Source organism: Pleurodeles waltl, chromosome 4_2 (genome assembly GCF_031143425.1).
Source record: "Pleurodeles waltl isolate 20211129_DDA chromosome 4_2, aPleWal1.hap1.20221129, whole genome shotgun sequence".
In the NCBI taxonomy this organism is placed as follows: domain Eukaryota; kingdom Metazoa; phylum Chordata; class Amphibia; order Caudata; family Salamandridae; genus Pleurodeles; species Pleurodeles waltl.
The window spans coordinates 323,404,498-323,427,442 of NC_090443.1; the positions used below are offsets into that span (position 1 = coordinate 323,404,498).

General features: G+C 42.5%; 1 protein-coding gene across 1 annotated transcript in view; it reads left to right on the forward strand.

Moving 5' to 3' along the window:
- The window catches only part of CBX7 (chromobox 7), a 116,201-nt gene extending 98,324 nt beyond the window's left edge, over positions 1-17,877 (forward strand). The window contains exon 6 of the mRNA XM_069231301.1: positions 11,356-17,877. Within this exon, the coding sequence (XP_069087402.1) occupies positions 11,356-11,513 (158 nt within the window). The 3' untranslated portion in view covers positions 11,514-17,877. The remainder of the gene's footprint in view (positions 1-11,355) is intronic.
- Positions 17,878-22,945: the final 5,068 nt, after the last annotated feature.

Consider the following 22,945-nt stretch of genomic DNA (forward strand, 5'->3'; position numbering starts at 1 on the left):
ACCTGTGATGCCTGCAGATCATTACAGACGAACAAGACGCTTCGGTACTGAAGGGCACTTCGATTGGAAATGGCGCACAAGCCTCCTGACACCCCAGACATCTTTGGGGAAGAACACACACAGGAGGAGCCTGCGCAGGAAGAGGAGTCCCTTTGCATCTAGGACTCATCCGAGTCAGATGTCCAGTCAGATATCAAGAGCCATGAAATCACCTGTGCGCAACCTGTGAGTACAGTGTCCCCCCCCCCCCCCCCCCCCCCCCCCCTTTCTTGTCGAGGGATGATCATCCTGTGGTTGGCAACCCAACGGTATGCCAGTGTGTGGCGTCCCCCGGAGAATGGTCCTCGGGATTTGACGAGGTGTCTGGTGGCTGTCTGGCCTGGGTGGCGTTACGGGTGTTGATGGTGGAAATCTCCTGTAGTAGTCGTTCAGCATACACTGAAGATCTGCGACTAATGTGCTAGGCATGGGAAGGGATAATTGTTGTCCCCTCGGTGGGTATGAAGTTGAAGAATAGTTTGGCTGGTACTGCCCTTCATCCTCCTCATCAAAGTCCTGGCATTTTACATGCAGCTGAGATGGACTACTAGCTGCCCCAAACATCCCGTCATCTTGGGAATACATGTCATCGTCCTCATCTAAGAGATGTTGCGGGGGATATGGCAATACCTTGCTCGGGGAGGAATGTATTGGAAGAATGTGCGATGATTTCTCCCCCATGGTGATCAGTGAAAGAGGTAGGAATCTTGTTGAATCCTGCTCTTCAGAATATGCTATCATTGCAGACGGTTGCGCAGACGAAATCCCCAGTGGGGTTGATGGTTTATCAGTTGTCATTGTTGTCGACGGAATGTTTGTCGACGGTGCTCCCGTCGACGGTTCCCTCGTCGACGAGTCCCCAGTCGGCAGTTGTCTCGCAGATGGTGCTGTTGTCGCCGGTGTGCTAGATGACGGTGTCTTTTTAAGCCTCATCAACAGGTGCTTTGTCTACGGTAGTGCCTTTGTCATTGATGGACCCACAATGCCTCCACCGTCGACAATGCCTTCATCGGCGAAGCTTTTTTTAAATATTTTTGCGGTAATGATTGTCGATGATAATGGTGATGTCATGATCATTGGTGAGACCGCCGTTGTAAACGTCGACGACACAGTCGTTGATGTAACTGTCGACACAGTTGTCGACAGGGTTGTCGTCGACGGGCGTTTTCTGTCTGAGGAGAGCCTTACCGCATCTTTTTGCGGTGACAGGGATGCACTTTTAGTGGGAACCTTTTTCTCCAGAGGCGAAGTAGGCTCTGAACGAACTTTTTTTGGAAACTTTGTGTGGGTCTCTGATTCAGAAGTCGCCTTCTCCTGTCTCTTTTGTCTCTCAGCAGAGATGGTTCATCTTTTTGGCCATTTTTCTCTGTGGCTCGTCAGGCAGTCTTCCTTTCTCACCTGTTATTTTTAAGGATTGAGAAGCATGAGATGTTTCGCTCTCATCTGAAGAAGGATGTTCCAAGGCTTTCTGTCTCTGTAGCCACAACAGAAGCCTACCCTCACGGTCCTTGAGGGTTTTGTGACTAAAGGTGCAACAGGTCTTACAGTCTCTCACCTTGTGGTCTGGATGCAGACAGTAGATGCACATTTTGAGGGGGTCATCAACATGTAGTCTTTTCTTCCCACAACTGCCACAATCTCTGAACAGACCCTTTTTTGTTTTTTGAGACATCCTATAACTGCAAAGCTTGGTTCTCTGAGAGAAAAGTTTCTGTCAGAAAAGATAAACTGAGCAGAGCTCAGGGAGACTCCCTTCACACAACATGCAGTAGAAAATCTGAGGGAAAACAGCCTCTGTTGGGAGTGTTCTAGAGGGTGTTGAAGCCTGATTGTATGGGACTCCAGTTTGGGTCTTTTTCACAAAACAAAATGGATAGGCTACAAAACAGCCTATAGGGCCTAAGGCCTAGTGGTTTTAAACCTACTGCTTTATGTATTTGGGGTTACTGTGAGGCTCCCACCTCGACTCCTTTGTCACCTGCCTGCGGGAAAACAATCTAACAAAGGAGTTGATGCCCATGCGCACTATCACCGAGAGGAGAAGTGACTCGACCCTGTAACTCGGAACACTTCTATGAAGAGCAACAACTTGCACCACTGTGGACCCAACACTAGATGGCAGAAGTAAGCAGAGCATGTGAATCTACAGCACTACATGCCTCTATAGATGCTTACTGGGTAAGTAACATTTTCCTTCCAGTGAACCAGTTGGGTTTATACACTTTACCATGGTCTGTCTCCATAACCAACTCAGGCCTGCTATATTGGTATACAGTTGTAAGATCATGTTTAAAAATGAAAAGGTTTAAGGAGGAATATCACAGTTTAAATCTTCTACCGGGTAGGTTTTGGTCAGAGCACAGAGCAGGCAGCACAAAATACCCTGCTTACTTTAGTAATATTTGATTTCATGAGACAAAATACATGTTAGGGGCTTTAACAGTGTTAAAATATATAATATGAATTATCCCATGGGCTTTAACACAGAAGGGAAAACCAGCACCAACAACCTTGCCTATTGTGAGATTCTGATTAGCCAAATACCTTTTTGCAGTCCTTAGTACAGTGTAATAACAATCCACCCTTAAAGGCCTAATGGCTTTAACGTGTGGTTTTCGTTATAGATAAACCAGCCCTATTGCCTTGGTTGTAACGTTTCCTAATAAGCTGATCAGACATAAACATGGCTTTTCCCAGTAAATCAATCAGGCCGTAGTCTTTTAGCATTGATGTGTCACCATGACCAACTTTGGCCTGCTGTATTACACATAGGCTTTTCCTGAACATGTACAATGTCCTACAGTCACAAAATTATACTTGGCAAAATATATTATGCACTCCTTCCTAAGTGGATGAAATGGGGTTTCTCCCAGTGCATATCTTCTATCCTAGGTGTTTGACAGCCAAATCCTTGTTTATCACTGTTATCTGTGAGATTCCTTGTAACAGCTTACTTGTGTACAGGATTTAACACAGCCTAATAGAAATCCATCCTTAAACACATATTGGCTGTAACATGTTTTTCACAATATTGATGTCTGACCTACATCATTTGCTGTGACTTCATTATAACAGATCAGACTGTGTGGCTCCTTTGACTTTTCACCATAATGCTCTCTGTCCTGCTGCTTCCCTACAAGAGAAAAGTGCAATACAACCACTTTTTTCAGAGGAAACCGCATTTTCTCAATCAAATACAGTAGTTGGGAGAATCAACATGTAGGTGAGAGTGGCCAGAGGCCTCTCAAATAGTGCAATCATTCTTAAAGCTAGCATGTGTGTGTGCTTAAATATATTATTACATAGTGTATGGTGAAAGCTGTTGCTGTCAAGCGAGGACTGAGAAGGAGAACATTAGTTTGGTCATGTAGGAAAGTGCCCTTCTTGTTTGGTCACCACCACACTTTTTGCCCCATTGCTGATGGTTAGGAGTCTGAAAGTACAGTGGAGCCTGCTAACCAGGCCCCATTGACAGTGCTCGCTCCATAAATATGATGAATGTGAATTTGTTCGCCCAATTGGCAAGGACTTTAACTCCCTTATAAAGTCCCTGGTAAATAGTACCAGTGGTACTCAGGGCATCATTGGCATTAAAAGGGTCATCAGGGACTATCTGCCACCCTGAGTGACCCAAGAAAACATAGGACAGCAAGTCTTCCATTGCAGACTGCAGGAACTGTGCATTCTTCTCCATCTTGACTTTGCCCTCACCATTTGTTGAAAGTTTAAAGCACTGCTTTTAATATGTCCCTCATCCCTAAGGTAGGAGTCCTAAACCCAAGAGGCAGGATGAATTATATTAAAGATGTGGGCATACAAGTGCAAGCTTATATGTCCCTTTAGTAGTGTTTCCATTAAGGGCTCCTGTAAGTGATAGCGGGGAACATGGGCTGGCACCAGGGCATCCTGAGGTCGCCAATTCCATTATGGCCCGCAAAAGTATGTCCTCCTTGTTATCAACAACTTGTCTCATTAAACTTGACTTGATCCTGAAGTCAGATTAAATGTGACATGCACCCATGTGGCTACCTTTGAGGTTGCCTCAGCATTTTCTATGCCCTGGCTGTCAGGCTGAATCTGCTACTGCAAAGATAGGAATCTGACCCCCTCCCAGGAGTCAGAAACAAAGGCCTGCCAGGGCGGAAGGTATCACCTTCCTCCATGATAGGATGGCTAGTGAAGTGGCGCATCGAGGCAGTGAGCTTCAAAGCCCACACAACCTCTGATATCTAATCAGGCTGACTCCTAAAGGAGGACAAAGCCACCCCTCTGCCCGCAGGCACATTTGTACCCGGGCAGGCGGGAAAATCAAGTAGTCGGGAGGCGTTACACCCCCAGAAGGCTAGCCACACCTCTAGAGTGGTCTACCTGGTCTGTACAGCCTAGGATGGATCCTGCCAATTTGAAAAGTGGCAAAATAGAGGGTTCTGGATACCTGGTCACCTCAGGGCGGACTAGCAGCTGAGGCTAGTAGCCCATTGGCCACTTGCACCCAAAACACCCCATTATCTAGGATTTGAGGGGCACCCCTGGAACCAGAACCTCAGATCTGATTCAGCTTGCAACCAAGGACAAAGAGACCAGAGTCTGCGACTTCTGGACCTGTACAAAGCAAAGGCGCAATACTCTGCACTTTTTGGCAACCACCCTGCAACTACACAACTGCGACTCATCCTGCACCAGAGACTGGTTCCAAAGGCAAGAGGAACTTCTCTGAGCACCAAAGGCAACTTCAGAACGCCCTTGGACTAGAAGTACTGGTCCTTTGAAGCCCGCAGGTAAAAGCACACTCCCAGAACCAAAGAATCACTGGCCATCAGGCCCGTCGAGGGATCGCCCAAATGTAATTGGTCTAGTACATTGTGAGAAGCTTAGTCCTGACCTCCAGCAGTTTTCAGGGGGCTACATCTTTCTCCTGGACTCCAGTACGTCGATGTAACCACACCCTCTGCTTGTTGCTGTCAAAGCTTGTTTGTGGTTGGTCAGGCTGTCGCTACCTTTGTTCAACACTGCACCTAGAGGGAGCCCTGTAGCACCTTCAACCATCCACCTGAGTGGTTCAGTTGACGAGTATTTGTATCCTTTTTCTCACCAGCACCCGCAGCTCAAGCATTCAGCTCAAAAGAGAGCCAGAAACTCTCTGCACCCGTGCTGTACGAGTCAAGTAAAGTTGTACTGGTTGATGAACCTTGGTCCAGGGACACACACCATCTTAACCCTCAGTGGGTTCCCCCGAACTCAACCTGCTAGAGACTTAGTCTTGCAAGTGTGTTTTTCCAATACCTGCGGCTCCTGGTTTTAGCACCAAGGTCAGCCAGGACAACTCTGCACCCAGGCTCTACAAGCAAGGTAAATCGTAGTGACTGCTGAACCGTGGTCCCGAGACCTGCATCACCTTAACCCCCAGCTGTTTCCACTGGACTCCACCTGCAAGTGAGAGATTGTCATTACCTGTTTTCTCCATTAACCGCAGTTAAGTTTGACAGTAGTAAAGTATACTGATTAATTTTTCCTTCTAAAATCCATAACTCTGGTTATACTGATCCAATAGTGTTCATTTTGGTGTCTTAAATTTATTTAACTGCTCTACTTTTATAAACAGGTGTAGGATTTTTTTTTTTTTTTTTTTTTTGAGTTGTCATATACTTGTTGTCCCTGTTGGTACTCTGAAATGCTTAGCACATGTTCCCCTAGTAAAGCTTGACAGCTCTGCCACACTACCAGGACTGAGCTAGGGATTTATTATTGTGAATCTAAAGGGCCTAGTTAGGGGTATTTTGAGAGTATTGCATAGTGAGACCTAATCGGTCTCACTGCATAATACTCTTCTTTTCTACAGGTAACTTTGGCCTTTTTTTAGTGTATACCCAATTCCATTGTGTAATACTCGGATGCCTTGTATCTATTAGGATTGTATTAACATACAGCTTATTGGCAATCCCTAATTGCCAGTCCTAACTGCTGATTGACTAGATAAGTTCTTAAAGAAAGTTACTGACCTTGTTAGCATGGTTGTCACGATTCCACTTCCCTTCTTTCAGCTTCTTTGTAAGAAGAAGGATTGATGCCACATCTGGATTCGGCATCAAGGAAAGGCTCAGCTGTGGTTACTGCCTTCGATTAAGTGTTCAAATTAATCCTAGGATAGCATTTCGGGATCACAAGGATGAACAGGCTGGGGCTTGTAGATTAGACCTGGTTTTAGCTGTGGACAAAAGTCCACCACAAGTTACTGGTCACACAGCCCTGCATCTCCAACATCTGTTCTTCAAAATAGTTGGGGGAGAACTAGGTTACTTGGTAAGAAATACCCACGTGTTATCTAAGGAGACGGCCTAATGGAATATCGTCCCAAGAAGATGTAGAAAGTTCAGTCAGTTCTTGAAAACCTCAGGTTGGACTGATTGCGTAAATTATATCGGTCTTCAATCACATGAAGCTCTTTTTTGTGGTGGGTCAGAAGTTGAAGTTTGGTTCCAGTGTCGTTGTTTCAGATCTTAAATCTGGCAATCCAAGAGATTTGGTTTTGTTGGACAACCATTAACATTATATTCAGTTCCACAGCATAACCTTTAAAAGCCAACACTTTACAAAACTACTAAAATATCTTGTCTGCGGTTTCAAGTCTTGTGCTGTTGTTGCCCAGGTTTTTTAACAAGTTTTAGTAGTTAATATTCTGTGTATTCCCCTAGCCACATAGTGTTTGGTTCAAAGTAATTACAAGTGTTTTTTCTTTGAAGAATGTTTTCATTTTTACGCGTGTAATGAGTGAAACAGCATGTGATTATAAAACACTAGAAGCTGTAAACAGGTGTCAGTCGGTGAGGCTGCACCGGAAAAGGGAAGAGGAGGAATCTCAACTGCTCTGGGAGGGTGAGCACTGAAGATAACTAGTGCCTGTGATATTATTCGACCCCTTTGGTACTATTCAAACAATTCCTGAATCTAGAGAACTTGGCCAAGGAGTTCAATTTCTTGAGGGGTAATCTCAAAATGCACACGTTTACTTGTTAGTAAACACAAGTTGGCCAGTACCTAGAGCAGTTCATTAATTGTAGCCCTAAGTTCTGTAGCAAGTTCAAACCTTTTCAAATTATGCTGTATTGTTGCTTAGCTTGTTCCGAAAGGCAGTCCCTACATGTGTATAACTTCTACCGTTTCAAACTCTCTGGGTTTGATGCTGTATTGTTGCTTAGCTTGTTCCGAAAGGCAGTCCCTAAATGTGTATAACTTCCACCGTCTCTTATTGTGGTGTTTTGAGAAGTGCCTAGACTGCTACAAGAAGCACTGTTACTGTCTCCTTCAGGCACACGCTTTCAAGATACCAACTTCCTGGCGAAGTACAAAAGAGAACTATGGATTCTCAGCTATTCATATGCAGTTTGAAAGCTTAACTTGTGGCTCCCTCCCCAATGCATTTATTTGATTTAAGTTATTGATAATAGAACGTAGTTTTCATCGTTGAAGTACCATGTTCTAGAAGGGATCCATGGCTAATTTTGGAAACCCCATTCTGGATCTTTCCTTTGTTTGTTTCTGGTTTTTGTGTTAACAGCCAGCTTCTCTTCTAATATTTTATGACTTACTGAACAATTTGTGCATTCTATAAATTGCCTTAAGTCTTACCTTAATAGGGCATCGGTATTTAAAGAATAGGCAAATGTAGGTAACTATTGTTCTAAAGTCCAAGAGACGTCCGCTTTAAACTAACCTATTTCCTTATTATTATTATATTGCATTTCTGTCCTCTCAAGTCTGTCCACACTTTTCGTAGCCGAAGGGGAGAGAGCAATTTCAGCTCTTGAATGATAGGTAACCGAAATCACTGTTAGCCACTCAAAAATGGGTCGACGTTACACATTTGTGCTTGGTATATAGAGCAGATTCCTCCTTTACTGGTGTCGCCTTACAGTGGCTTTCGTTTGTGCACTGTTGCGGATCTGAATGCTTAAAGAAGGCTCTTCTGGAGCATATACATTTTTTTGTGTGTAATAAATCGTCCAGTCTAGTTTCCTTCCATAGCTGTGTTTGTGGGCCAACCATAGCCTTCCCACATGAGGTTGTTTTCTGTCCTGCTTCTACTACAAAAAAAAATAATACAGCCGGGACAAGCATTTGTTACCCCTTTTTTTTTTTTTCTTTTTAAAACCTTTTGACACTATTTTGATGAAGCAAAAACGATAAAACGGTTGCGTTGACAATGTTAACGGATTTAAAATATTTTTAAAATGCTTAGAGCAGAAGTCTGAATTAGTTACTCAGGAGCTACTGGTAACTCACAAGCGCCCTAGTAGTAGTTCACAGGTGAAGCCACGCCCCGTACCTAATTCAGAGAGTCTGTGCATAATAAATAAGTCCACAATGCTCATCTCAAGCCCCTCAGAGCAACACCCAGCCAAAAGAATGGCAGGGCCTCGTAATGTTTGGCTTGCAGGGTCTGGCACATCTGTCTCCACTTTGTCTAACAAGATGACCATTAGATTGGTCATTTATTTTGCTGGCCCTGCTCTATCAGTCCCCTTGTGCATGATCAGTCCAGGAACTGAGAAGAGATGGGCCTGGATCTACAGCTGAGACATTTAAGATTCTCAAAAGTCTGTCTGTCATTGTGTGCCTCCAGGACAGTGTCACTCGCTGAAAGCTATGCCTGGTGTCGGGACCATGAAAAGTATATCCCAGCCCCATAACCCCAACAGTATCAAAAATCAAAAGGGGATTCCTCTCTAGCTCATTTGTCAGTTCATGGCAGAATAGTGGCAATGGCATAACAATAATAATCCTTGACCTATTTTTGGTGGTATTGGTTTAGCTGTGGAATACTGGCAACTGTTATTGTCCTATTTATTAAGCTCATGACTGGCTGGCCTAATTTTACCCTTCCCTTTCACAATGATGTGTGCACCTTGCATCATAATGGCCATGACTGTGCACATTGTTGGCATCCTGGTCATTTTGGTTCAGCATCGGCACAATTATGGCTTTGGTATGTAAAGATGAGGATTATTGAGACATTAAAAAGATCTTTGTTATGTTGAACATCTATTTCCTATGATTGTAAGATTTGGGCTTTTGAAGCATTTGCATTCGTGTGTACTTGATGAAAATTACTGACTGATGTGTGGGTACTGTGTATTACCTAAAAATCAAAACACGCATTTTGAAGGCAGATGTTTTTCCCAAAAAGTTTTCCTATAAAAAATTGAGTTTCTGTGCCCAAAATAAAAAGTGATATTTTATAGAAAAGTTTGCATATTTTCACAAACTAATATACTGATGAAGATGGCATTTTGTATTTACAAAACCTTTTAAGTGGACAAATGATAATTCAAGTGGAGTTGACGAGACTTGTTGCTGCAATTATGTCTGTGTCCGGGAGCACTTGCTGCTGTGGCTGTCTTTTCAGCAGTTCCGGGGACAGCTTTTTTATATGCTTTTCCTGACATTTCTGTTGGTAAGCTCAGCTGATATACTTGGATGGTCACGATTGATAATAGTTAATTGGTGGTCATAGCAGAATGTTAACTGATGTGGTCATGATTTTACATTGATAAAATTCGATATTGGCTCTGAAGAATTTCCCTGAGCAGAAAAGCAGCTATCACTGTGGAGACCCCTCGACTAGATGCTGTATCCCTTTCCCCGACATCTGTGGTAACCCTAAGCATGTGAATAGGCAGAACATGATTACATCACTTAGCTGTTTTTGCAGGTAAGTACCTTTTTATTTGATGGCACCAGTATTATCGGTGGGAAAACGTAATTGTTTTTGGTAACTTAACAGAAGGTGTTTTGGCGTCACCAAGTGATGTGTCAGTTTAACTTTGGCTCGGTAATTTTTCCTGCCGCACACAGAGAGGACGTCGCGTGCAGGGTCCCACGAAGCCAAGATGGGCGTGCCTGAACTGGAGCCTCAGGATAATACCGCATCAGAAACAACTTTATGCCTGCTGTTAAATCATTATTATTTTAACTATTTTAAAACTAATCTGTATATGCTTTTCTAGGTATACACTTAAATTGTGCAGTTTTAATTGTAGTTTACTGATTACTAGGTGGCAAGAAGAGCTTGGTTTCTATCCTTAAGAGCCTGTTCGCCAATGCTGGCTACCTTTGTTTTTTTTTTTTTTATTATTATTATTTTTTATTAAAGATATTTCCTCCTTCACGAGCATGCTCTTTGGACCTGAGGGAGCAGGGTGGACTAGAAATGCTTATGGGTGTGGACCCTACTTGACAAGATGTCGTCACCTTCCTGCATTTGGAAGGGTATATTGTAAAATGGAATTACAAACTTGTTACCTTTGGGTCGCAACTTCCAGTATTTCCCACGATGATGGGGGAGTCTTGGTTATGAGAATGTGGCATTCTCCCCTAGAATTTTTTTCAAAGATAAGCCGCCAGGGAATGAACAGTGGGAGTACAAAATCCGGCTCTGGTTCTGGGCGTACTCCCATCTTGGCAACGAGTGTGGAATTTCACATTTGGTGGCAGCAGAGGGATCTGAATCTGAAAGCATGGGTAAGTTGGCCTGGAGGTTACGTGGTGAGAAAGAGGGTGAAGACATCTGGGAAAGAAACAAACTCATAATTACAAGCAGAGAGGTATACCAGTTATTTTTGTGATTCGTAGCCTTCTGCTGACAGAAACATCTTCTGTGTGAAGTGTAATATTGGGGAATGGGGTAGCTGGGAAGGGAAGTATTGCATGTTTTTATCTAAGGTGTTGGGTTGGAAATCAAAGATAAGCATGCTCCATACAATGACCCGCGATAATCTTAAATCTCCCTGTGCCTTTTGTGCAGGTGGCACACAGATAGTGACCAACCTGTCCCTTTTAGACATGTCCTACCTAATGACCTCCCATCACCCCCTACCAAGCGAGCCCTCACAGGTTAGACCCAATCTTACTTGGCGTGCCGTGCACAGAAAATCCATCCTGGTGTACTGTAACCCTGGCCCCTGGGATACGATTTCACTGACACACCCTTATTTGTGATGGGGCTTGGGTTGGTAAAGGTATGTGCACCTACGTTATCAGTTCATAATAAGCTCCTCTTCCTTCAACCCATTTTTCATGCCTACACTTTGCATCATACCCAGTGTTTGGATTCTTCGTGACATCTGTGGATAGTTACACACTCGGCCCAATCTCAGTAAATTAATTAAATAGGTGACCAGTTGCGGGCTTTGACTACCAGCAAATAGAAATTGCGTCATTCCCATCACTGATTGTGTAAAAGATTATTTTGTACTGCTTATTCATCTGCACGGGGTTCGCATGACCAAGTCTTTTCTACAATTGTTTTTCTCTTTCTAGATGTTTCAGAAAACACAAAACTTCCTCCATGGCAACCTGCCCTTTTGCCTCCTAGCGAGGTCACTGTCACTGACATCACTGCCAACTCAATCACCGTGACTTTCAAGGAATCTCAGACGGCTGAAGGCTTCTTTCGTGACAGAAGCTTGGAGATTTAAGAGAAGGAACAGTATTTTTCGTTTTTAGCAAAAAGCGAGAATCCTTTGTAACGTGAGGTATCCAGTGCTTCTCCTAGTTCACCCCCATTCATCTGTAAACTACAACAGGAGAGATTGGTGTGTGCACGTAGAGAGAACAAGTGATGGCGCTGTGGCATCAGTTAGAAATTGAAAGAGTAGTGGGGATTGTATTACTTTAGGACTGAAAGTGTGGTCACTGGTGGAAAAGGGAGTTGGGGGGGGGGGGAGGAAATTTGTGTCATCTGTAAGACAATGTTGTCAGTGTAACAGGGACCGAATCAGTGCCATCAGTAAAATAGGAAGTGATGTCACTGTTGAGGAAATTAGTTGATTTTATCCTGAACATAGGAAATAATGTCACTTATAGAGGAAATTAGGGCAAAAAAGATGGGCAATGTGAATCAGTATAAAATGTTGCAAGAACACTATTGGATGAAATAGAACCTTCTTTGAAATAGGAAGGAGTGCTACCGCAGAAGAGATCAATGTCTTTTAGAAGACATGAAGTGTTATTTCTTCTGACCGAAATTGTCATCGTCAGGACTGGAAGCAATGATGATGGGCTTCCTCTCATAAGATTAGAAATGGACTCTATTTGAATGTACGAGTGCAGGCTTTATCCTTTGTGGGTTTTAGTAAAAATCTGCCCTCCCCGCCCTGCAAGCAAAGTAGAAGGTTGTGGACTGGACAGAGGCCACTAAGCCATTCTTTATTATTATTTTTTTCAAGTTGGAAAAAGCATTGGCGCAAAGCTGAAAACTGTTGCAAGCAGGTAGGAGTTAAAAATGTGCTAGTCCACGAATGAACAATTCACCTTGAATGCCTTGGATCCAGTTCTGTTGTACGGTCCGCATTCGTTAAACTAGATTAGACCTAGTGGGAAACTAAATTATTTTTAGTAGAAACATTGCAGGGTTAGAGGCACTTTTAGTGGGGTTAATTGCCTGTCGAAATTTCCAACTTTTCGTTAAATTTGATAAAATGAATACTGGCTGCTGCACTTATATTTTAACGTGTGTGTGCGCGCGTGTGTATATATATATATATATATATATATATAATTTATTCTCACCTATACAGGTTTGGGCTGTGGCGCCCAGTGCCTTTTCACAGCCAGAAAGGCAATAGCGCTGTAGCCTGTGATTTGATAGCTTCTGGTCAAACTGGCATCTAGGGCACATCACTTTCAAGACTGGTGTGTACCTAATTTTGACTAATCAGATTTTTCATTTGGGAGGACAGCAGCATTTCTGATATAGGAGTCACTTTTCAGTTTAAGATGTTTTTGTATTTACATCCAGATTTTTTGTTATAATATGAATATATTCTTTCATCTGGAAAGGTCTTACCATGTACGCCTGCCAGCTACACTGTCTGAACCAATCACGTCTCTGAGATTTGAACGTGAGGCAGAGGCATGTACTGTGAGTTGGAGAAGTTGCTAGGATTCACATGCTGCCATTCATGGTGGTAGGATATTTTTTACTCTGCCAGTACTGATCTTATGTCCTCCATGGTGTTGAGAACATTATTCCACACTCTCCAGCAGCCTTCCACCATCTAGTGTTAGTGGTGATTTTCCATATCCTTTAGCACTGACCCTGTACCTCCCAAGGTGTTCGACACACTCTTCCTTTGGCACAGCATTCACCCATTGCCCACCTGGTGTTCAGGCAGTCTTCCTTTGAGACAGCCCTCCATTATGTTGTGGGCTTTCTTCCTCCTAGACCCTACTGGCACAAATGCCAAATTGTGTTAGTGGCAATTCTTCCATTTAAGCTAGTAGTTGCCTACTGCCACCTTGGTATCAGGGGCAAAGCAGATGTGTGATTACTGACACAATGGCTGCTATTGTGTAAGTGACTCTTCTTTTTGTGCCACAACAGGAAGGAGAAATTGTTCGATGTGTAGAGTCCCAGGAAAACCCTCATAGGGATGAGCTTCTTCGAGGACCATCTCCCATGTGTAAGGGTATGTGAAAGCTATGCAGGAGTCAAGACTACAAGATAGTTTCTTCGTTTAATGAAATGAAAACCATAATACCCTAAAATAACTTCAGTGTCCCACAAACACACAGTCGAACTGCAGTAAGGAAGTAAAGACTGCTCACGGTTTGTGTTTAGTGGGTCACGATGGCAGCTGGTTTCTAAAAAAAGACCGGCACACTCAGTTGGTGCCTTAAACATAGGAGATTCAGTAGCCAGTGAGTCAGAATGAGACATTAGAGTCAAACTAATGCCCACTGTTTTTAGACCAAGTTTTACTGCAGAAAGGGTGCACAGCAAAGGCCAGTTTAGTATGTGAAACTTTGATTTTCCTGTGCTGAAATATCAGAGAACTGGTATACTTCCTAATTAAAAAAGAGAAAGAAATACATAATTTGAAGCTATCAGACTGACTTGTTCTGGACAGCTGAAAAAGTTATAACAAATGTTTTTGAAGATGTGACAGATAAATTAACCTGAAGACTTCCCATTCAAAATCTTAATCTTGCCGCAAATGAAGGGATCAATATTCAGTGTTTCTGCAAATCAGTTTGCGACCTCAGGTCTTCTTAAGAACAGTCAGCAGATGTTCTAAATGTCTGCTTGATCACTCTTGAGATAGTCTTGTAACTAGGTTAAACTGTAAGTACAGAGATAAAATGTTCCTCAGTACATAAAGGAGGCTTGATTTTTCTGAGATAATTCCCCTTTAGTTACTTCTGCGTTTCTAACATTGTTATATTGAACATGATCTTATAAATACAGTCAGAGATTTGAGAAAAAGACCAATACGAGATCTGTAGAGAGCCAATAAAAGTGCAGCACCTTTTTTTGTTTTCAATGTGCTTTCTAGAGCTGCTTTTCTCTAAAGGGGTTCTTAATGGCTTCTCCATTAAAATTACCTATTTTTCGGGATAGTTTTCCGTCTCTCTCTTTCATCTGTGGATTCCTTGGTTATTTTATGCTGTTAGCCCTGGGGGCACCACCCACTGATTAAACTGGGATAGCCACTGAAAAAAATGGGAGAAACCAACTGTTCGTTTTTTTTCCAGTTAGTGTTAGCTGAGAAATCTTTACTAGATGTCTTAAACAAATGTTAATGCTTATTCGGTTTGTTTGAAAATTGAAAGACCTAAGGGGTTTGGGAGGACATGGGTGGCCTGAAAAAAATTATTTCAGCGGTGTGTAAGAACCATACTGTGGGGCGCCAAAAGTATTGGTTATTTTCTAAATGCTGATGTGTAAAAGGACACCTGTTAGAAGCTGCATCTGTATGTGTGGGATTTGTCACGGATCACCAGGTCTTGTCCAGTAAACTCTCTATTATTTATTTATATTGCGGGGGCTGAAATGTGATATGAAGTCAACAATATGCAGTATTCTGAACTGGAGTTGGGGAGAGCGAACGGAGTCTGATGCAAGAAGGCTGTCGTTCTGCATCCTTTCCCTGGGGGGAAAAGCATTAGCAAACAGCATACAACACATTTTAAATAAACTCTTAAGAATTTTGGTGGTTTCAGCAAATGGGTGTCGATTGCAGGCTGTGCTTACTTCCTGCATCCTCTGTGCTGACTACTTTTTCCTTCTCTTCTCTCTTCCCCCGCCCCCCCAAAAACAATTCATTTTCCATTTCTCTTCCTCCTGCCCCCTTCCTTCCCAAAAAATACTCAGTCTACTACTCTCCTAATGATTTCCTGCTCTACTTTCCATCCTTAGCTTTGCATCTCTCCCATCAGTCCTACTTTATCCCCTATCCTGTATGCCCTTTACTCTCCTTGCAACACTCCATCCTTACTCATTTTCTTTCCTCAGCACTTTTAACTCCCGTCATCTCTGCTTTGTCTGCTCTTCTTTTTCTGCCCCTATCTTAACAGTTCATTCCTCCCCTACGTTTCCCTTTTATTCCTCGCTGTTCTTTCTCTCCACTATAGCCCCTGATTATCATCAATTGCCATTGTTTGTCATTGCTGCCAGACGCTTTCACTTAGGGTCCTAATCAACAAGTAAAAGCGTACCCTGGGTCTTTTACCTCATTCTCCTTGTAATAGAACATTAGCCAGTAAATAAACCAGAAAGTCTGTTTTCACTTCAACGTGGACGAACAATCAGAGGCTGTCATGTACTGCCTAAGTGTTGTGGGTCCTCCATTGTTCTCTCTCTCCCATCCACAATAGAGTTCAGTCTTGTTCTTTCAAAGAATATCTAGTTCCTCAAAGTGGGTTGTTGTCATAAACATCCTGGCTATTTTATGAGAAGTAGGTGAGCCAACCTTGGTATATGTGGGTGAGGGTGGCTCAACCCTGCAGAATCAGTGCTTCGTGACTAACCAACGTAATAGCCAACTTGGATGCAGTTCATGTTTCCTTTTTATAACAAGACCCAGTTTTGTAAAACTAACACAAACTATTGTAGGCAGCAATTCCAAATTTGTCAGATAAAACCGTGGCAGACAACGGATGTCCATATGCCAAGAGCAGGTTTTGAAACATTCATTCCAGATAGATATGCTTCTCTATATGCAGCAGACACGTTCCTTCTCCCTCTCTAATTGTCTGCTGTGCATTTCTTGCAGCACTCTGTATGAAGACTTTCATGTTCTGTTGATGTTTGTTTTTCATTGGAAAGTTTTTGCACCGAAAGCAGTGTGTTAATTGGTTGTTTTAAAGAGACTGCCTTGAATGTATATTTTTTGGGAGGGGGGGTGGGGAGGGTTCGGGCAGATGGGGCCTGGAAAGAAATGTGACTAGCCTGCTGTAAGAAGCCTTGCACTATTTGCAATATATATATATATATATATAATTTGTTTTGTTTTTTTCTTGCCAGCACTTAAAACAGGGCATTACTGTTTCACCATGTGAATTATCTGCAGTACATTTGAAACTTCTTTGGCCTCCAGCTAGTGGGCAGCAGTGACTTATTTCTGCCCCCAGGATATTTGTATTTAAGCATCTTTCATTACTCTTTCATTACTTGGAAAATACACTCTAGTGATTGTGTGTTAGTGTTTGAAACAAAGGAAGATTTATGTGCTCTAGATCTGTTTTGTTTGTGAGCAGGTTGAGCGGAAGAGCATTCAACTATTTTGTATTGTTTAAATTGGTATTTTAGAGAAATAAGATGGTCCTTCCTGTCCCTTAGCTATTTCTAAAAATATATATATTTTTTTTATTAAAAATCAATTTTGATCTTTCCAAACAAAAGGACAAATATGCTGGAACTGGACTTTTTGGAGGAGGTCTGATGGTGGAATTGAGCACACAAACAACATTTACGTTATGCAAAAAAACTGGAGTGTCTCTTGAAAAAGAAACAAATGGTGGCTCCTTTAAAGGATGTTCCCTAGCAGCATAATCTGTGACTGTTACTGCTCCCTTAATCTAAGAAAGCACAGGCAGTGTGGACTTGCTCATTGTCTCTCGTCAGCTTTACATTATCCCTTTTGTGACAGGGTGGGTGTTTCTTTAGACCTGTTTTACATTAAACCCTTGATTTCAGAGCCCCACCGATACAGGTCTCCAGCACTTAAAAGCAGAAACCTTTCTTTACTTCAGCTTCAAAACTGGTACTTCACTGGTACCAATATTCTACACCTTTTTTTTTTCTTGTACAATGGGTCATTTGTACAACACAAATTTGTGCTGGCCGCATTGAGCCCAAGAACAGAGGAAACTTAAGTGATCACCAACCTGCAGCTGTGATGCATTTTGAATTGTGTCTCTCACCATGGTAAAATTAATTGCTTTTCTGCATAAATGTAATAGACTGTGGGATACCCACTGACTCGGAACCATATTTTCTAGCGTTCTCTGGCACTCCTACATAGATATGGTCATTTAAGATTTGGGTGCCTTTAGTCTAGCCACTTACATTTGCTGAAATTGAATTGCCTATCCTTTATACCAGTCCTGAACCTGTAGGGAGTGAATTCCTGACACACACACACACACACAGGGGAGGTTTACAAACACTGGGAACATGGAAGATAGCACAAGCTTCCTTATTTCACACTATTCCAAAGAGCAAGGTAAAGCAAGATTTACCAGGATTTAAAAAAAATGAAAGGAGGGAGACTAGACAGAAAAAAATACAATATAATTTCTTACTGCTTCGGAAAAGCTTACTTTAAGAAAAGTGTTTAGTCACATTCCTTGCCAAACCTTGCTCAGGGGTGGGCTGGGATGAATAGGGAGACTGGGCAGGCGTTTTGTGTTTTCTGCTTGCTTACAAAGAGAGGTTACTACTATATTTTTGTACGGATGCAGTAAAGGTACATACAGAGTGTCTATTTATGTAGAAAATTCTATGCGACTGTAGAGAAAATTCTTTGTTTGATTATTAAATGCAGAACTTAAAGCTTACGTGTATGTTGTCTTATTTATGCATATATATTTCTTCCTTTTTTTTTTTTTAAGCAAAAAGGGTGATAACCCAGGTGCCTTGGTATACTGTAAATTTAAAGGCACAATTGGTCCCCAAGAGGGAAGTGTATAACCTTTGAATTACAGGGCAATAGCTTTTTAAGGAACCCTTCTTACAAATGAGGATTACTTGTTCATTCACTGTAATGTATTCATCTTTTAACAAATAAATCTCAAAATCACTTAATAGGAGCACCATTTTACAATATTAGCTATGTGGTGACGGTGCACTGCAGAGTGACAAGGTGAGTAAAAAGAGCACTGGTGCTAAACACAACACACGTGACTGAAAGTGATGGTATGATGTTTTCAGAGATACTTGCTTCTCCAGTATCACGATCCACATTTCAGCCTACAAACCGTCCACATTAGAAATTCTGTTGACATCTCGACCCCGAATGCCAGGTTAATCAAAACAGGGTCGTCATCAAGGCAGCAAATTTGAAGGAGACATCAGAGAATGTTATAATAATCTTCCTATCTCCTTGTGGATATTTCAAGACTGCGTCAAACTTCAGTCAATACATCTGTGAAACCAATATCATCAAAGGAAAACGGGACTGCTATTGAATATGCAGGGTACCTGCCCTTGCTGGATTCAAACTGGAGCTCCAGTTTGAATCCACAAGCGAATATCTCTAAAAATATCATACCATCCCTTTCAGTCACGTGTAAATATAGCAAGTTGGCACCTGCGCACAATCAGTAAGACTGTAAAAGCCATGGGACCCCTGCAGTTCCACTGACCCATGGAGGGGATCTACCCCAAAGGGAGCATCATCAGGAAAAGGAAGGCTTTCAAACCTCTGCCCCCGCAAACGTGTACACAGTCAATATCACAATAGTAGCAATTTCCTGCAACTGCTTGGCAGCCCTTTCAAGGCAGAGCCAGGGGAAGTGGCCAGCTCCTACAAGAGGCAGGCTTTTGGAGCATGTGACCCTCTTACAAAAAGAGTCTCTCCACATAACCAGTTGGGAGCAGAGAAGAAGGTTGCTTCCAGAAGTGGCCACCGTCACTGCTAACAAAAAGATACTGAAATCATCTGGCACAGTGATTGGGTCAAGCCCCTAAATTATCTCTAATTGTGAAACCAAAAAACAGGACACATGACAAGGGAAGAGCTACAGAGTCTACAAGAAATGAAGGAACTCCTCTAAAAACAATCGAAAACATACTGAAGGCAGAGATCGGTCAAGGAATGTAATCTATGTATTTCCTCTTATGAACATTTGATAAGGAACGATTTCTGGATGTTTGGTTTTGAAACAAATTCATAAAAGATAAAAATTCAAGATAACAACACTTAAGAGGTCATCCGAGGACTGCAGGAAAAAGACTGGCGACAATAGAACTCAAGGATCCCTATCTGTATATGCCTTTGAACACTAAGCACAAGTGACTTCCACGCTTTATCATGAACCAGACACTATCAATTCAAGGTACTCTCTTTTAGTAAAGAGTCAGCACCCACATTGCCTAGAAAAAACTGCAGTAGCAGCATACCTTATAACTTCTGATTCATATGTACCCATACCTAGAGGACCGTCTAGTAAAAGTGAGCCTGTTCACTCATTGCCAAAGGAGCATAACAGTCATGCGCACAGTCCACAAACTGGGTTTCTCAATAAATCAGTAAAATACCAGTGCAAGAGAGAGGGAAAAGGTCTTTTTAAGCTCAAAAATACATCGGAGGCCAAATCCCATGTTTACAGCTAAGGGTATCCTTGCATTGATGGAGCTAGCTTGCTTTTACCAGAAGAGACAATCTCGGCAGTGGGAAAACTGTTGGGTACGATGGCTCCCTGCATACCATTGGTCCTGCATTTCAGGTTACATATGAGACCAATTGAAGAAAGGGTACAGAATCCATGGTCACAGACAACACTAATTGTGAGGATCTAGTGGTTGCTCCACATAGGGTACAGGAGGAAATGGCATGGTGGAACTTAAACAGTAGGCAGCCACTTGGTTCAGCCAACTCGGTCAGTGGCCATCACCACAGATGCATCCCTCAAAACTACACCAGGTTCTTTTTTTTTAATTTTTTTTAAAGAAAACGAGGCAGTACAACACACGTGTTAGAACTAAAGACAGGTTTCCTATCTTTAGAGATTTTCCATACACAAGGGAAAGACTGTACAAATCCTAACAGACAACACAGCCAGTGTTGTACCGCCCCAGCTTGTTGAGGTAAAAAGTAATATGCACTGTCAGATGGCCCACTTCCAAATGCCTTGGACACATTTTAAGGACATATAACCTTTTTATCAGTACACCCACCAGTTATACAAAATGAGAGTAAGAAAAGGTTTTACAGCAATGGGATACACCAGAAGTGACCTGTTTGCAACACCAGAAAATGCAAACTGCCAAAACGCAGTGTCCAAGCAGCCACTCCACCTTGCCCTATGGACCGTCCCCTATTGATTGGTCAAGGAAATGTGTGAATCTCCCCACCCCCTCAAAAATAACACTGATACTGCTAGTAATAAATAAGTGAAAACAGCTAAACATGATGTTAATCTTGATAGTCCCCTCAATGAGCAAGTTTAACCTTGGTGTCGGACCTAATGGAAGTCACAGGATAAAATGATAGTTTCCCAGCCATGCAGCACCTACTTTCATTGCAAAATGGCAGAGCTGTCACCTAGAGCCAACCAGCCTAACAAGTTGACTCCTGAAGACTTTATTTTTGGGCCTCCAAATGAGCCAGGGATGTAAGAGAAACTAGATGTTCAAGCACAAGGAAAGGTTATGCATCTAAATGCAACATATCCTGTAGTGCAACAAAGAGGTTCTTCTTGACAGTAGAACACAAGACGTCACTCATTAGACAACCTAGCATACCTGACGAGAAGCTAGCTTACACATTGCCAAAAGTCCATTTGTTAGCTATAGTAGCATACACAAGGTGAAACAGGTAGAAGTTTTTCCTGGTGCACCTGTCATCAGAAGAATTCTAGATTTGGCCAAGACAATAGCTCCACTTAGGTCTGCACCAGCCCCCATGTGACAATTTAATCTAGTGAGGACAGTTAATGAAGAGACCCTTTGAACCACTGCATAAAACGGAACAGAAGTTCTTAACCCTAGATACAGCATTCCTTACAGCAGTTACATCACTTCAGTAAGCAAGCTACAAGTGCTAACCACATTAGAACCCTACTTACAGACCTATAAATAGTGGTCATGCAAACTAACCCACAGTTGCCGCCAAAGGTCCTATGATATTCTCTTGTGGCTCAGAGGATCCAACTACTGGGGTTTATGACATGTAGTGCCCTTTTCTACTTGTACCTTCAGTTGTAAGGTAACTATAACTCGCGCCCCTGCCTTGCACAGTTTTCTCCTCAATTTTACTGCAATAATGTCATGAGTGATGTAATATTTGGGGTTATTAGCAGTGCATGGGGAGGATGCGAGTATAGCTACCCATCCCTGCGCCACGCACAGCTTGGATTGGCCAACCCCTTATAACCACCCAGCCCCACGCCATGCATGGCCTTCGTCCAGCCAACCTCCTATAACCACACAACCTCACGCCACGCACCGCAAAATGCTGTGCACAGTTGGGATTGTCTGCAGGGGCCTGGCCTGCGGCTAACACCATATAACCACCCACCCCCTGCCACGCATGGCCTCTTGCCGTGAGCGGCAACAGGTCCTGCAGTCTACCCCGATAACTACTCAAGCCAACGCCACTCATGAAGTGCTTCTTTGTTTGGAGATGTGATTGTTTTCCTGTGCATCAAAAAAGCATCTCTAAAAAATAATCGGGAAACGTGCTCAGGGGTCCATTTAGTAACCTGTTGATCCTGGGAAAATGGTGGGAAAATGTTGCATACCACTAAAGTATATGGGGCGGGGCCAAACTGTCGGGGATTCTCTGCAGTTTTACATACTTGTAGATTTTAAAAGGGACAACCTGATCACTGGTCTGAGCAGCAGATGGCAAAGAACTCACTGATTGCAGTCACTACCTGAGATATTGCACTAATAAAGAATCAAGTATGCAAAGGTAGAAATGCAAAGAAAATCACTTTGAATCATGTGCAAGAAGTTAGGCTGATAAGCACATTTACAGATGTGTAGCTTCAACTTGGGCATTGGGCACCTGCTTTGTTTTTTATCTGTAAGTGCTTCCTGTTGAGGTTTACTTTCTCTGAAATTAGCTTTGTGCCAGAATGAATCCTGCCCTGTATATTTATCCAAGAAGACGGCACTGTTTTTAAACATGTCAGTGACCGGGGGTGGGGGGACCTCATGCCTCTACTGTCCCAGCCAGCTCCTTGTCTCCAGCGGGAGCCGGCATTGTTCCCACATACAGGAAACTGCTGGAAATGCAGTTCCTTAGGTTTTGGAGGAATACTTTTATCTGTTTTCCTGCCCACAGGGCAGGGAAACAGATAGATAAAAACTCTGCTTCCAGCAAGTGGGAGCATTTTGACAGCTCCCGCTTGCTGGAATTGGTGTGTTTGCTTTTGCTTGGCGGGAGCTGTCATTTAGCATTTGCATTTTGTACCAAAATAATAGTAAGGTAGGAAATACTAGATTGAACCTACAAAAAGAATCACCCTGCTGTTTTGGAGAACAAAATGTAATCTGAATGTAGAGTGCAATACATGGGTATACAATACCATACACTGTACAATACAAGGTGCCTAAATTAAGTTTGGAAAGAGTCACCATGCAGACTTGACTTCACACTGCAGACTTAAGCGCAGGCTTAATATCAGGAAATAGCATGCTCATTACTGTCAGACCAGCAAACTACACAGTTTGCATGCCTGTTGCTGATAGATTGCCGATTGTAAAAATGTCCCATATAGACATGCATGTCGCTGATAATAAATTGCTAAGTAGTAGAAGGCATGTCTATCGAAGACAGGCAATTTAAACCTTGAAATAGAATAAAACGGCATGTCTATCGCCAAAAACGGTTTAAGACTAAATTGTATCCCAAAAGATGGCTACCATGCTTAAGGAATGTGCTATCGAGGGTAATTA